This window comes from Eupeodes corollae, chromosome 3 (genome assembly GCF_945859685.1).
Source record: "Eupeodes corollae chromosome 3, idEupCoro1.1, whole genome shotgun sequence".
In the NCBI taxonomy this organism is placed as follows: Eukaryota; Metazoa; Arthropoda; class Insecta; order Diptera; family Syrphidae; genus Eupeodes; species Eupeodes corollae.
Genome location: NC_079149.1, coordinates 41,276,256 through 41,293,646, shown reverse-complemented (window position 1 = coordinate 41,293,646; position 17,391 = coordinate 41,276,256). Strand labels below are relative to the sequence as shown.

General features: G+C 29.1%; 1 protein-coding gene across 6 annotated transcripts in view; it reads left to right on the top strand.

Moving 5' to 3' along the window:
- The window catches only part of LOC129952541 (transient receptor potential cation channel trpm), a 329,137-nt gene that overhangs the window by 136,215 nt on the left and 175,531 nt on the right, over positions 1–17,391 (top strand). For 2 of the 6 annotated variants that reach the window (XM_056065174.1, XM_056065167.1), the window contains exon 4: positions 3,703–3,759. The exons of 3 other annotated variants lie outside the window; for them this stretch is intronic. In XM_056065174.1, coding sequence (XP_055921149.1) covers positions 3,703–3,759 — 57 coding nt within the window. Of the gene's footprint in view, positions 1–578; positions 627–3,702; positions 3,760–17,391 lie in introns of all 6 variants that reach the window. One more of the 6 variants, XM_056065161.1, reaches the window with a different exon arrangement.

The window sequence follows — 17,391 nt, the reverse complement described above, 5'->3', positions numbered from 1 at the left end:
GGGAAATTTTTTAGTTTATGATTAGTATTTCACTGGCTTATTAATTAAAAACAACACAAAAATAGACATGAGTATGTGAATACATTGTATACATCCATTTAAATTTATGTGATTCAATAAAAATGAAAATTTAAGCTTTACTGCCAACTTGAAATGATCAAATGCACAAAATTAATGATTTGCAATTTATTTATTTCGAATATCAATAAAAATAAAAATAGAAATAAAAATTATGATCCAATTCAAAAACACTATCAAATTTTGCTTTTAATTAAAATAAAGTTGAATAGACCGCATATACAACACAAATAATATTTCTGGGCTTATGTTCTTCTTTTTTTTAAATTAATATACTTTTTTTTAAACACAAACATAAAAACATCACATTTAAATGGAATAAAACTCATTATGAGCGTAATTAAGCATCAGAATCTAAAATCCATATTCATAAAATATACGATTTTTATGATGTTGATTTTGATTTTATTTATTTAAAAAATAACTTTTGCTAATAATCTGTTTTTTACTTATAAATAAAAAGAATAAATCATAAATTTTAATATATAATTATTATGTAGGTTAATCAGCTGGAACCAAGAACTTTGACTAATTTTTTATCTTCTCAGGTTCGTATTAGTTGAGAGCACTTAGAAAGCTTAGTTTTTTAAATGTTTTAAATCTTATTAATACAAAATATTTGAAAAAAGCAGCAAAATTTTGTAGTATTTTATACAAAGCAGCAACATTATGATTATGTAGTGTTTTAAGTTATTTTTAAAAATACTAACTAAGTATAATTTTATTTTTAATTTATTTTAATATTTTTAGCTATTTTTGCAAAATCGATCGCAACACAGCAATGATAATATTATATGTAAATAAATACATTATATGTCATTTTAAAATATTCGGATACATTCCATTTGACATTCATAACATATAAAGTGAAACTATAATACGAATTATACTAAAACAAATTAGAATTTTTAGGATTTCAGAGACAAGGAGTTTCAAAAAAAAATCAAAACACCAGTATTTAGTGTAGTACAGTAGCCGTGCAATAAATTTAGAAAAACTTGGATTTTTTAATTTATATTTTTTTCAGGGACTATGTTGTCCTAAGTTTTAATTTGATGTTTAAATATATCCATCAGATCAAGGCTTTTACAAATCTTCAAAAATGTATTTATTAGATTAATTTTAAATAGTTTAATGCTTTTGTTATCTTACTTAGGATTCGAAAATTCTTATAAATTATGAGTCGTTAGTTGACTTTTTTTAATACATTTTTAATTTAATTTGTGTTGCTGATTTCGAATCTGAACTATGATTTTATTAATGCTTTGAAATCATCTCGTTATTTTTATATATATATATATTTTTCAAATCTATTTCAAAAACTTGATGTGATTGCTTCTTTTATTTTCAATAAGCATAAGTAGTTCAGTGTTTCTTTCAGGGGAATACTAAGAACTTGTGGCATTTTTATAAAAAAATCGAGGAAAAAAAATATTTAAACTAAAAAAAGGATCACACATTTTGTTGAAAATTAAATTAAAGTGTTAAAGTGCAAAACAAATTTGAAGCCAGATTAGAAAAAAGCCAAAAAAACAAAAATTTGTTTTAAAGTTTGTCAGTTACAATTCCTCGTTAAAAAGTGCAATAAGCTATTGCAATAAGACAATTTAAAAGTGTAGGTTGTTTTTTAAGAGGCATAGAACGTTTTTTAAAAAATTAACAACAAGTAATATGAAATGATATCAAGTTCCTAGTCCATTTTTTGAGGTTAATCATACACCAACAATTTTTTTAAGAACGTGATTTTTGTACGACGAAGTTTAAATCATATTGGACAATCTGGTTGGAACCATTTATCCAATTATTATTACTTACAATTTGATCTGTTTGTTTATATTGCTACCAGTTGCGGCTTTTGATATTAAACCACCACCAAGTATTGATTGGTTTGGTATGAAATGGTGTTAAAAGTCTCATGAGAATTGTGCTTGCATCAAAAACTACAATACCGAGAGCGTACATGGCCTTGAAGCTAGGGACTGCCTAATCGTTCCCTTGTTGAAGTGCTTTATAAGCTTGGTGTTTTGATAAGAAACTTACAGAATTTATAAAATGTTTTCCGTTATTGGACTTTACAAGGTGATTTGTCAAAGTATACTCAACAAAAATCAAACACATTTCATTAGAATGATAGATATGTTTGACATTTAAACCTTTTAAAACAACACCCGATACAACTTAAAATCTGAAAAGTTCTTAAATTAGTTGAGGACATCTTTGAAGCTGTCAAAACTCTTTAAATATTTTTGTTATCGATCCAACATAATTGAATACATAAAGTTTTTGCTAATGTTTTCCGATTTCCAACTCATTCCAAATTAAAATTCAATTCTAAAATAGAAGTATTTTATTCTTTTAAAAATTTAACGGTCAATTTTTTAGTTGAAATACTGAAAAATTTGTTTAGGTTCTCTGATAAAATATTAAAGATCGTTTAAAAATGTACACTTGAGCGTATAGTTACTTTTTTTTTAAATGTATTGCTGTATTTCGAGGTTAACCCAGCATATTATATATGTATTAAGAAAAGTTGATATTGTTAATAATTGGCGACGTATGATTCTTTCTAAGCAATTTAGGTATGTCAACAAAAAAATTATAACAAATAATAGATTTAAACAGTAGGAATGAAATAAAATTATTTATTGGTTTGGATTTGACAATTAAAGATTTTCTAAAGTCACCAAAATTTATTTATGAATTGATGAGCTCAAAGTCAAACCAGGTTATGTTGCGGTTGAGTTAAGTGGGATTTTAATCATTAGACCTATGTGGACCGTATGGTTTTTCATCCTTTTTTTAGATTTTACTTATTTTATAAAAATCCTTAATTGTTTCTTTTCAAATATAACACCTTTATACTTCTTAACTTATTTAAATAAAAAATATATATAAATATATATTATATAAATTAAAGACATTTGTTTAGATATAATCAAGAAATAAACTAAATTTTCCATTTTAGAGACCACATTCAAAAACATAAATTTTACCAATTTTCAATTTCCTCAAATTTTTTTCTTATAACTCCAATAAACATATTCAACATTTAAAAATTTCAATATTATGCATAACATAAACCTTCATTATCTCCAAAATGCACATGCACAAACAGTAGAAGCGCCATCTGCATCTGTATTTAGTTCCTATTTTTTATAAATATATATTTCTATACCGAGCAACCCAATTATTTGCTTTTAAATTTTATAATAGATTTAATTAACACATTTTCTATAAACATCTTTTTTCACAACCTTTTTTGAATTTAATTTTATATCAAAACAAAAAATTAAACTAGATTAAATATATAGTTTTAAATTTAAATGTAAAAAATCATAATTTTATCTATATTCACATAATATTAGATTATTAGTTTTTGTAGCTTTTTTATTTTTGTTGTGGTGTGTGCGTGCGCGTGAATTTTAGACGCATTGGGTGAGGTAAAACATTCTAATTATTTTATGTTTTTTTTTCCTTTTTTCTCTTTCTCTCTTTCTATGTTTGTCACTTTAAAATTTTTTGGTTAAAATAAATAAAAAAAAAAAAAACAAAACACAATTGTGAACGTAAAAACACAAAAAAAAAACACAAAACTGTGTGTCCTATACTTGTCTCAAAATAAAGATACCATGGGGCCTGAAAAAAATCTGTTGGGGGCTGATAAATATAACTGTACCGAGGGTAAGCTAAATATTTGATTTTAGTTTTTTTTGTTGTTGTTTTATTTTTTTAAATTTTGGTTATGTGCGTAAACTTGTCATTGTTTTTGATTTATGATTGTTTGATTTGACTGTTTGTTTGCTTAAGTTTGTATTTCTTTTTTTACAATTTTTAAAGTTTTAAGTTTTTGTTTGCTTTTTTTGTATTATTTTTATCCAAACAATTAAAACGACGTCAAAATATGTACATTTAAATTATACATAGACAACTAAATATTATAATGTTAGTTATTTTTTTTATAATTGTTGCTGGTGTACAAATTATGAACCCCCAAAAGTTACAAAAATTACAGTGACCCCGTCATCGTTTTTAAAATGCATGTAAATGTGAGCTCCAATATAAAATATTATATATATACAAAAATTGTAAATATTTATAAATGAATGTATATATTTTATGGTATCAATGTATTAAAACTATATTATACAATGTAAACATGCAGGTACAATATACTTCTCTTTAAAAATATATATTTTAAACTTAAATTTATTCTTATTTTTACTTTTATTTATTAAAATTTCTTGTAAAATATTGTATATGTAAAAATTATAATTGCAGACAAAATGGTTAATACACTATTATTGTATACATTTTAAAGCACTGTGAGCAAAATTGTGTGACAAATATTTCCATCCTATTGTATGTAATCAGCCAAACCATCGATCTTACCTGAAATTTAGTTTACCTCGGAAAAATGTCATATAAATTTTCTCCATGCTTTGAGTTTCACTTGAAAAATGATTGACTGTCGATAAAGTTTCCCTTTGTAAATTATTATTTCGTTTTAAATTGAAAACTTTTTCCAAGGTTGAGGTTGCTAGTTTGTAGTTTGTAGGAGGTTTTAAATTTGATTTCTAAGAAAAAGTGAAAAGATATTAGTTAAGAGAGTTAAAGAAAGGATATACCTAGAAACTGCTCTCTATATTAAAAATGTTTGTTAGAAATTTCTTTTTCGTTTATAATTTTTTAAAAATCAGCAGAGATTTAAAAATATTGTTTTACACATACTAACATGATATGTAAAAATGCCTTCTAAAAATACTTTGTTAATGTTTCGTTAAAATATGGTTGATCTTAAATACGAAGACGAAGAATCGATACATTCGGGTCTTTGGCAACACTTTTACTTACAGCAGCTTTTTTAATTCTACGAGCATATGTCTTACAATATCTGTAATCCATCCAGTCTCTTAAAATTTCTTTACAATTTTGGTAAATGCTTGCGTAGTTGGACAATTATGTAAACCATAATCTCCCCTTAAATCACGATATGTGGCTGTGGCAGAATGACCATTTTTGTAGTAGGTTTTAATAATTTGTATGCTTGGTACGATAGTTAAACGACCCATTTTCATACATGTCAGACTTTCAAAAATGAAAAAAAAAATTGGTTTAACAACTAAGTTTGATAGATGTCGAATTCCACCTCTATAGTTTTGAAACCGCAAATTGGTTAACTCGTTTTATAAATTATTGTTGTTTATATTTGTTAAAATTGGCAAATTGGCACTGATGGGAAGTTACCAGTGTGTAAGTCTTCTTAGTCGTTATTCTTTTAGACAATTTAATCAATTTTGTTTATCCAAATATTCGTGTTTCTTATTTCAAATGTTTCCTTGAAACTCTTAAATTTGTCCTATCGAAAACAACAAATTGAACTTGAACACTTTCTTCCAGTACTGAAACTGATTATTACCAGTTAATTGAGTTATTTCTAAAATTGATTCTTATGGTCTTAAGTTAGATCCACAGTCCATGATTGCTAACATAACCGTAACAAGAGACAAATACAAGACTTTGCAATCGGGGATTGATTAAATATTATTTATATAATATTTTTAAACATTTTCTGAAATTTGTTCCTATGTGTAAAGGTATTAATCAAGAAATGAGTATCAAAGTATAGTATCGACAAATCCCAAAGTGTTTAGGGTGGACTGAGAAAACACTTTTTTTTTTGTATTCGCAATACCCCAAAAAAGTTGTTGATTACCTGTCTGAGTAAAACTCTGAACAAAATTTCCAAATAAAATAATGTTTTCCGTTCGCGCATTGCATTCAAACTTATAAAAAGTTGTGCAAATTTGCTGTTTTCTTTAATTTAAAAAAAATACAAAATGTACTATTCTGAAAACGCAATAGTTCCTATTGATGAATGTAAGGCATGAGAAAAACAAAAAAAACAACGAATTTAATAAATATTTATTGTTAAACGTTCGCTCTGTTAAATATAACAATTTTTCACAAAAATGATCGATTTCTTAATCCGTGATCCTCTTTAAAAGGCAGGAGGAGAAAGTATACATGTGTCCCAACAAATCATATCGGTGTAGCCTGTAGCAACGAAATTTATCCTCGGAGTGTTGAAATTTCGAATTGGTTTTCCCTTCATAAGCGAACGTGCTTTCCAAATTCGGTGCAACCCTAGTTCCCTGATGTATCTACTTTCATTAACTATGATTGCAAGAAGCAAATTTTCGAGATGAGCGAAAAATGCGTCCAGCTCAATCACAGAGTCAATGACTTGCAGCAAAATACCGTGATGTTCTGATGGTTTCAAAAACAATTTTCGGACCATCTGTAAACTTTTTGCTGATTTAAATTTTGAACCACAGAGGCATATAGCATTTTAAAATAAAATGTTTTAACTGCTTCACCTCTTCAGAGGGTATTTTCATGCTTACATGAAATCGGAGTACTCGATTAGCCGCAGTCAACCACCTTAAATGTGAAAGGGGGCCAGGAATTTAGTTATTAGAAAAAAAAGTCAACTTTTCAAAAGTTTTAATGGAATGCGCGGACGAAAGATATTTTTTTATATAGAAATCTTTTAGAGACATTTACTCAGATAAGTAATGAACAACTTTTGTGAGGTACTGCGAATCAAAAAAAAAAAAAAACAATTGTTTTTTCAGCCCAACCTTTTACATATATATTACAAAGTTATTATCTTTCTTAAAATGATGCGCTAGAAAAAAAATTAAGACAATTTTTACATTACTTCTCGAATTCATGCCCTATTAATAATATTAAACATAAACATTAAAGTTTTAAGCAATCAGTTAGCACTTAATTAACTTCTAATAAGCTCATTCTCTGTGACAAATTTCTAAAATTCATCTACTATAATGATTTTCTTTGTTCTTTAGTATTTTAATTAATAAGATGAGAATTAAAAAAGTATAAAAAGTTTATGCATTTCATATTAAATTATTATCTCTTGTAGAGGGAAAGATAAATTAATTTCTAAAAATATTCAAGCTCCTTACCATGTGTTTGCTGAAATAATAATTATTACTCTTACTATTAAAAAAAATAAAACTGTAGATGAATTATTAAACACTAAAAAGAAGATTATTATAATCTTTATTATATAACTTATATCTGATTAAGTAATTCTACAAAAGTATTTTTCTAAAAATTATCCGATGGTACTAAGTTTCTCTTTCACCTTTTACAAAAAAATTCGAACTCATTGGGATTGAAACGTATTTATTATTCCAAAAATTGAATTACATTTTAAATCGTGCAGTGTGGAACACTGCACGAGAACATCTTAATTGAACTGAAATGTAAGTTTGTTTAAAATGTTAAATCGACGTCAAAATAATAACTAAAGTAGTATGATAAATTTTTAAATTTCATAAACAATAAAATCTTCAAGAGCTATGAAGACAAGATTTGGGTTTTTATCTGTCTGCCATGAATAATAAGTTATTAGGTACTTCTGACAGAAAAAATACCCATGTTCAATGTTGTTAAAGCTTATAGACCCCCAAGTGAAATTTATGCTCAAAAAAAGGTAGAAGATAAAGTTAAAGGTCAATCTGACACCTTTTGCAGAATTTATAAATATTTTTACGTTCACAGGCAAAAGTCTGTAATATTCAACTATAAGTCTGTTTGTGATGTTGGTATACAATATACATACGTACCTAAATATTAAATTTAAAAATATATTTGGAAAAATTTTCCCTCAACTTAATTCAACGTACCATTAAATAAATATAAACATTATTTTTTTTGAAGTTTTTATATTGAAAATGTTAACAATATTTTGCAATTGGTTTAACCACAAACAAAAAAGTTCTATTGATCAAAAAATGATTGTCAAAAACAGTTTGTGCAAACAACATTTTGATGAAGGTACATGGACTACGTGTGTACAAACATATTTTTTAATAGATTTTTTTTCATCCCAGTCACAACAATAAAAATCCATTTAAAACTATATGAAATTGAAAAATGTGTTATTTTTTCTATTTATAGATATGAAATCGCATTGTAAAAGAATCAGAAGACTAATTTTTTTTATTCGTTTTAGCATTTAAGTGTTTCCATTAGATTTATTTGTATAACAAAAACATAAAAAATATATGTGTGCATATATATCAATGAAATTGAAATGAAGCATAGTAAGTTTGTTTTTTTATATTTTGGTTGGATTAACACTAATCTGCATTTTATGATATGATAAAATTAATTAAATGAGCAATTGTTTTCAAAATGATATTCTTGAAAGAGCAATATTTGAACAAAACAGTTATTTGTTTTTATTGTAGTATAAATCAAATTATAAACAATTAAAAACAAAACTATAAAAGTGCACTTACATGCAGTTGTTTACTTTTATTCTATGCATTCAAAATTTAAAAAAACAAAGTATTGACTTTTCTTTCGGTAATATTATAGTGACATTATTTAATCGTCTACCTTTTTTTATTTTCGAGGTACAATACCTAATTTCGTCATAACTCAAAAGTTGGCATAAATATTACAAATAAAAATATGCTTTAAAAGAATCAATTAAAATAAATTACGAACAAAAATGATATTGCCTTCAGAATTATTTCTAACCATTGAAACTTGAGTTCTTGATCCCGGATGAAATTCATAGAAAAATCAATTCACATCTTTTTACCAAACCAAAAAACCTTCAAAAATACTATTGAAATAGTTTGATGTTTCCATTATTTCCAGAGAAATAATTGAGTATTCAATTTTTAGAAAGTATTTTGTTTTTCAATAAAAATGTTAAGTTGTGTTTTAAACAATGTAAGTCGATTACTTTACCATAAAGTTGGAGACATTTTTGTTAGTTTGCAACATCTGTTTATTGTTTTCAAATTTCCATTTGTATTTCGAAATCATCAACTTTCGGAAAAAAAGTAAAAGTTGACGAACATTTTTTTCCACGATTTTCGTATAAAACTTTAGAGTTTGATTCAAGTTAAACACTTTGGAAAAACACATTAATGTGAAAAACGAACAATTTAAATGCAAAAGACGTATACAAATTATGTGTTAAAAAAAGTCGGATAAATTCTCAGACGCTCTAGGTGGCAACAGTCTATCGGATTGGCCATATTCTCAATTATAGCTATAGGCATTATTAGGATGCAGGATATTGAACTGTTTTTTTTCTTTTTAATTTCTCTCAAGAAAATGTTTAAATGATATCAAATCACAGGGTTTTGAGTGCAATTAACATAAATTCAATTTTTCGAGCAAATAATCATTATTTTTCGCAAGTGGCACATCTGGTTGGAATCACATATCGACCATCTTTATTTCTTCAATTTCTGTCCGAAAAATATACGTTCATCTCGATATAGCGAAAACTGTTTTCATGCTTGCCCTAACGAATTTTTGCGACCTTATGACGCCACCTGCCAAAACAAATCAGTAAAGATACATTTTTTGCAGGTGCGACGACTTTTCAAGAACCACGCGAAAAGTCTTATTTGTTGAATTTGACAATTCTGTTTGTTAACGTGTCCTCTGAAATGAAAGTTTATGAAATATGTTGACAAAAATCAAGAAGTTCATGAAATGTATTTATTTTTTAATTCGTTTTTCAATAAACTCTTCAACAATTTTAAAGCACTGTTTAACCACTACAATTCAATTAGCAAGGAATTGAATAAAAGAATTTTCAAAAAAAAAGTTCGACAGTAAACTTGACATACGTTATATAGCTCCAATCAAAATCGTGCTTTATGGTTCGATCACCTTTTATATAAAAATTTCATATAATTAATCGAACAAATGTATAAAACCCCTTTTTCATAGACACATTTATGTATGAAATGCTAACTTTAAATTTAACATCGGCTTTCAATAAAACTGCATACTGGAATACTACTAAAACAGTTTAAAAATGAATTAATTTTTCCAATATATTAGAAAGGAAACATTGATAAACCATCCAACTACCGTCGTCGTCCTTCCTAAATACCACCTATAAGATATTTGCATTATTAATAAATAACCGATTGACCCGTTGGATTCATGATAATAAGTTGCTTCGGGACTTTTAGGCAGGTTTTAGAAGTGGCTACTCGACTATCGCCAATATTTTTGCACTGCAAAGCATAGTGGCAACCTCTATTGAACAAAAAAAGAAGCTCTATGTATTTTTTGTCCATTTTAAGGCAGCTTTTGATACCGTTGAAAGCGATCACTATTCTTAAAGCTTTAAAACTATGTGATGTCAGACAAGTACTAGACAGCATCTACGACGAAATAATGCAGCGGTATGGAATGGCGCCGAAAAGTCGGAGAGTTTCGAATCGAAGATAGGAGTCATCAAGGATGCAATTTAATCCCAAATCAGATGAAAGACTCCCAACAATTCTGGCATTAAAAACAATTGAGAAGAAAAATCTGTGGTATAAGAAGTTAGAAGTTAGTAGTTAGCTGCCTACTTTAGAACGGACTTTCGAATAGTTTATGAAAATAGTAAAGACTGCGATGAATATCACAGTAATCCTATTGTAACTTAGATCAAGAATCTGAGAGTCGACTCTATTAATGTAGATACATCCTCAGTGCATAGATCAACGTGCAACTGTCTAAATCACAATTTATGCGAAAGTAACTAATTTTGAAACGAGAACAAACAGGAGCTCATATCGGCAATCTTTAAAATGAGAGGAGAAATGATAAGCCTTAATTATACACCTCATCGGGAGGATTTGGGTATTTACTGCAGCCTTTGTAACTTAAGATTAAAGGAAATTTCATAGGAAATTGTCCAATTTTATGTGGAATACTCAGAAATTTGCTAGACAACAATGTGAAGTCTCCTGAAGAAAAAGTCGCCCTCATTAACTGTGGAGGAAACGTAAATCAATTATTTAATAATTTTCGAAATGCAAAGTCTTACCGCAATCAAATTTTAAACGAATCCTTTTAAAATAGTAATTTATTTAATTTACATTCTAAATGCTAATTCAAAAAAAAAAAACTTCACGTAGATAAACATTGTTTATTTTCAAACAAAAGTCGATCGGCAGGCGGCGCATAGCAAAGCCTTAACGATTTTACTAAATTATTTTTGTAAGCAATGTACGTATGTATGTATGTAAACGAATGGTAATAAATCGAATTATCTTCCAATCTATCTATCATTTATTTATTTTTCAAAAACAACTCAGGGAAATTTATGCAACTGAAAACATTCTATATTTAGAAGTTCGACTTCCAAACTGACAGTTGAAATAGCAAAAACCGCTTATTTTATCTGTAGACTTTCGAGTATGTATATCCTTTGACAAACTCATGTCATTAAAATTTAATTTTTCTTAATGGCCAATAATTCAAGCACTATTATTTCTTTTTTTTCTAAAAACAAACAAAAAATTGCATTCTATGTCAAAGCAAATAAAAACCTATGTATATTGTATATATTTACAATATGATGTTCGATTCATAGAAAATAAACCCAATTGTATACAAATAAAAGTAACTATGTTTGATTTCACATGCAAAACATATAAAATGAATTTCCACATGAACGCATATACTTCTCTGTGATTTTAACGAACCATGCATGAACAACTTAACGAGGCAAGGTCTTCCCAAACCATCGCCATCTTTCAATCCAATCCACCCATCTAAGCCCAAACAAAAACATTAAAAAATACAAAAAATAAAAAACGATTCATTAAGCTCAAAATAAAAGAATTACCTATAGATCAACCTACAAACCAAAACAACAGAGGCCTTATACACAGCAGACAACATCAGGCAACGTAAGGCAAGGCAACAGGCTTTAAAAAACATCAACAACAAAAGTTATATAGAAGCAACATGAACTTGGTACTCTTAGTCCTGGCAACTGAGACGTACGAAACATGCAATCGAAATGAAAATCAGTACTCAGTACACACGAAAGGATAATAATATTTTAAAAGCGAATACTACACACCCCCACGCGCGCTCCCTCTATAAGCAATTATTGAAAATGACTGCATCAGAACTTTTAGCTTATATAAACGGCGACGGGTATAAATGTAACTAACCTACAACGAAGTTCGTACATTGTAGTTATGAGGATGATGATGACGCTGATAAATTGTTACACGATGTAAAGTTTTTGAATGAAAACTCCCGCCGCCACTGACGCCGCCGCCCGGCCGCTGCCTTTACTACTGCCGGCCATATCACCGTGATGATAAAGATATCTACTGTGAGTTTTAACGTTTCGTTGCGTCACTATCCGTCGTCGGCAGCGTTATCGTCCGTCGCGTCTTTGACGTGTCGGTCGTACCTAAGTTTTGAAATGTCATCATACTAATTAATCAAACTCTGCCCTAGTCAGGGAAAGTAAGGTTATGGCCTTTGCATAACCTAGGATAGGTCTCTATAGAATAAAACTTTTAGGAAAACTTAAATGAAGAGAAAATCAAGATATGAAGTTGAAACTCTATACTCTTACACACGAATATGGAAACACCATTTTTATGTTATGAATTGAAAATTGCATGAATAAAAAGAAAAGTTATTTGCAAGAACAAAGTTTATTAGGGTTTCCATTTCTGCAGAAAGTATACAAGTGTGTACAGCAATGGCCAAAATAATAGAAACATTTACTAATTTTTAGGTATCTCTCTTTTTTACTTAAGAAAAGCTAACACATCATAAAAAGCTATAGTATTAGTGGTTAATGTGTTGTTAAACTATTTAGTTCAAAATTTCGTGCACTTTCAATAATGGAAGAAAACCCTTTTACAATATTTGTATTCAGTAACATTTTTGGGGGTGTTTTAATTAATTTTTCCATCCCATGGAAATCTTCAATAGACACCCGGTTAGAATCGGTGCCGAGTGGTAGGCTATCAGCTAATTAGGCTTGCTTCGTTTTAATCTCTGAACATTGTATTGTACATTTAAGACGGTCTCCATTTCGGAGACTTTGGTATGATTTCCACTCGTTAGTTGTAAGATACAGAGGTTTGTAACCACTTCTCTTATCATTTCAAGCTCACTATGATGTAGACGTGGATCGTTATTTCTTATAAACCAAGCGTCAAGTATTATTCCACTTAAAACATTGTTTTAGAATTTTTGGATATGTCCACCATTTGGTTTCTTTGTGAAGCCTTATAGTTGGATACCATATGTCCAAACGGATTTTTTACTTTCTTCTTGATACAAAACTCACAGTTCTTACCTAAGGCGTTACCAGTACATTCTTCTGCACGTTAAATTTACTTCTCATCTTATTTTTTAACGCTCTTTCTATTTGAGCCTTGCAACTAAAGTTATTTCAATTTATTTGACAGGAGTAAAGCATTTCTGTACTGTTTAGCAGAAATAGCAATTGCAACATAATATTAATTTTTTGGTTTGTATAATTTATGTAGTTCTTCTATTTATTCGTCCAAACACTTATGTCTGAAACACAAACATGCTTCAGCTTCGGCTTCGTCTGCGTTACGTTGGACATGCTTCGAGGTTGCTTTGATTGACACTTCCAATATGACATTTCTAAAATGCCACTTGTGTCATTAGCAGCTATTATTTTTTCTCAAAATAAAAAGAAAGGAGTTTTGAAATTAAAAAAAAAAAATATCGTGCCTATAATATTTACACAGCCTATAATTACCAATGGGAATCCCTTCAAAAGCAAACGTATTTTGTTTGTTGACTTTTTTACAGCTGTTGAGCTATCAGACAAATCAAACGTTTAGGAAATTTGAACTAGAGCTTCCGTTTGGAATCACATTACGTTATTTCCTTACGATTGTCAAATGAAAAGTGAGGTCGAAGCTTCATTGTGATATGGCTGAACTTGTAAACGTCAGGCTAAGCTCAAACGTGGTTGTGTTTTAGCCATTACTTTATCGACTTTGTTTTGCAATTATTGTGTAGATTTTGTAATAGATATATCTGGTCCTTGCGTTAATCCAGCCTCAATTTTCTATCGTAATCTTAGTTGTAAGTTTGTAACAAATTATTTCAGTATATGTTAGTACAGCATAATTCCATAATTCGTTGTACTTGGTCTATTGATTTCTAAACCTAAACTTATGGTTCGGTTTTTTATTATTTTGCTAAGAATATTCAGAAACAGTTTTATAAAACTTTTAAGAATATTAGATACAATAATTATTGGTCCTTCAGATGTTACTTCGGTTTGTAAATTACCTCGTTTTAGGTGTCTCAAAATTTTGGAGCTTTTTGAAAGCTATCCAGGGAATTTCCTTCAAAACCTTGGCAGTTTTATGATCAAGCCCTTGTCATTTTTTTATTATTCGATAACTTATGTTGACACATGCTTTTTAATTTTTTGAGCGTGACAAGTGAATTTCAAATTCGTCATTCCTTTCAACAAATTGTATTTGAGAGATTAAAAAAAAATCGAAATGATCAGCAAAGAGATCAGCTTTTATTTTGGGTTTCCGATCCGTTTACCATCTTGAGATTTCATTGGCATGCTTTGTGTCTGAAGTCTTTTAAGACGCTTTGTTACTTTCCATATTGAATATTCGGTAGAAAAAACTGTCATCAGACCACACACCATTCAGAAATCTACTTAATGAATAATTTTTTGAACTCTCTTAATCTTTTTTTTGTGAGTTTGTTGTTAAGAGCACTTTTTTTTTTACAAAATCGGCATCTTTATTTTGACAGGATATGTTTTTTGGGGCACTATCTTCTGAAGCTTGTTTCACATCAGAAAAAATATCAATTTGTCCAATTGCTTGCATGGGTGATCTATGGTTTATAAAACCTTCAAGTTTATCTCTGAATTAGTTTCAGTTTGATCTCTTATCTCTCTATAAATCTGACTTTAAATCGTAGCTTTTATTAACACTTTTATAACTTTTAACTGAAATCGTTCGTCTGATGATATTCCAGAAATTTTATCACTAGGATTTATTTTGAAATTGTGTCAAAATGTTCTTTAAATTTATCACGTTATTTATCAAATCACTCCACTAAAAAAATCTTGTAGACATTTTATAGAAATACTTAATAAAGACACATTAATGTAAAACCTGACTCAATATTTTGAAAACTCTAATGAAAAATACATTTAACTTGTTGGCTCTAAGAAAAATAAAACGCATTTATAATTAAATTAAAATTAGGATTTTCAACTAAATATCGGCGAGTCTTGAACGAACTTATACAAATTGAATCCAAAATCTAAATCCCAATATTTCTTGAAAAAAAAACATAAATTAAGAAACATTAATAAAGTATGAAACACTAAAATTAAATGGTAATAATTTATATTTGTTGTCTTACACAAGTGCTGAGGACGTCGTAATTACCAAAAATTAAATGTGTGTTCCTTTTATTTTGCCTAAAGCTGTATGAAGTGTTATGATAAAGGTGACTTGGTTTTTTTAATTTAAACGGAACTGATCTTTCTTTCAATTTTTGTATTACCATTATATGTTTAAAACAATATTCTCAGATAATTAATTTTACACAACAAACAATACTAATTAGTCTTTAATCTTTTGGAAAGCTCTGAAAATAGATGCAATTAACTTAAATCCTTTTATACGCCTTGCATATGTTTAAAATTTATTCAGTGCGATTTTATGTTTTCTATAACAAAGAATTAACTATTAATTAAATTAACTCACTAAAGTGATTGAATTTAATAAATAAAAGACATAGGAAAACAGAATAACCTTGTGTCACGTCAAATTCAACCTTAACTTTTGACCTCAAACCAACCCAAACCCCTTACTTGGGACATTTCATTCATAATATTATTAATGTAACCGTCAGTTGGTTTCTACCACCAACAACAAATTAGACCTTATTTTATGTACACTTAAGTGAGACTTAGTGATAGTTGTCAAGTGCACCTTATATTCCTATATCCTTTATTGTGGTATTATACGTAGATGTAGGGGTAGGGTGCTCCTCAAACTCCTCCTTTTATGGCACATTTGATTTACTGTTGCGGTCAGGGTATATGTTGCATGTTGTCGTTTTTATATAAAGGTTCATATATAGGTGAGCTGTATGCGATATACTAAAAGTACTTTTATGTACTTTATCGTTTTTTTTCTTTGTGAACACAAAGATACATAAAATATATTGTCCTTTATTCGAGGTCGAGGTTAGAAAAATCAACGTGTATATAATTTTTCAAATTCCTGTGTGCACAATTAACACGGAAGATAAATTTGTATTAATTTTCTTTCAGAGTGATTGCAGCTCCAAACTAACAGAAATATTTTAGTATATATTAGCTAAAAGTGAAGTTAATGTACTTTCGTAATGCTGTTTAAGTTCAAATGCCCGGAAATAAATATTAAAAAAAAACTGACGCAACAGTCCGTAGAAAACCAGAACCTAGTGATTAAAAACAACAACCATTGTTATGTGCGAGTCATTTCAGGGGTGGAGGAACCTATAGTTTTTATGTTGAATCCGAACGGTTGATTTGAGAAAGCACTTTCTTGACGAGAATCACTTTTGGGGGATTCGTCAATTCCTCAGAAGTGACAGTACCCTTGGAAAATCTTTTAGGTGGTACGGACAGGGATTGAACCGAACACCTCTTGTATGACGGTCTTGTAAATACCCATCAAGCACACCACTCGTACTAAATTTGAAGAATAACACATTGAGAAAACGAAAGAGTTAATGAACCCCAAACGATTAATTCTGAAAAAAAGGACCTAAACCTTCTAGAGGCATCAGTCTATTTAACATCACTTAAAAAATATTCTCTGCCGTACTATGTGCCCGTCTAAAGCCAACGTCAACAACTTGATAGGTTCTTATCAGTGTGATTTTAGAACAAGAAAGTCCACCTTAGATCAAATATTCACATTGTGACAGATCCTGGAAAAAAAACAAGAACATCAAATCGACACGCGCCATCTTTTCATCGATTTTAAGGCCGCATATGACAGCATCTACAGTGACGAGCTGTATAGAGCCTTGTCAAGCTCGTCCATTTGTGCAGGATGACCATGGAGAATTCACGCTACTTTATAAAGGTTGGAAACAACTTAGCAGAACCTTTCGTTGTCAAAAAAGGATTGGATCAGAGGCGGCACAAATTGGTTTAACGTTTAATGAGGGCAAAACAAAGTACATGTTGTCGTCAAGCAAGAACTCACAACACCTACATCTCATTCAAAAAGTCACAACTCACTACACTACAAGCACCTTGGGTCGTTTTGAGAGAAAAGTTGATCTTGTGATCTACGGATCCGTATGCACAGAATGGGAGGAGAAAATGCAACGACGAGCTGTAGCCAGAAGGGTAAAAGTCCAACGACTAAGATGGCTGCGTCATGTAGAGCACATGAAAACCAATGCTCCGGC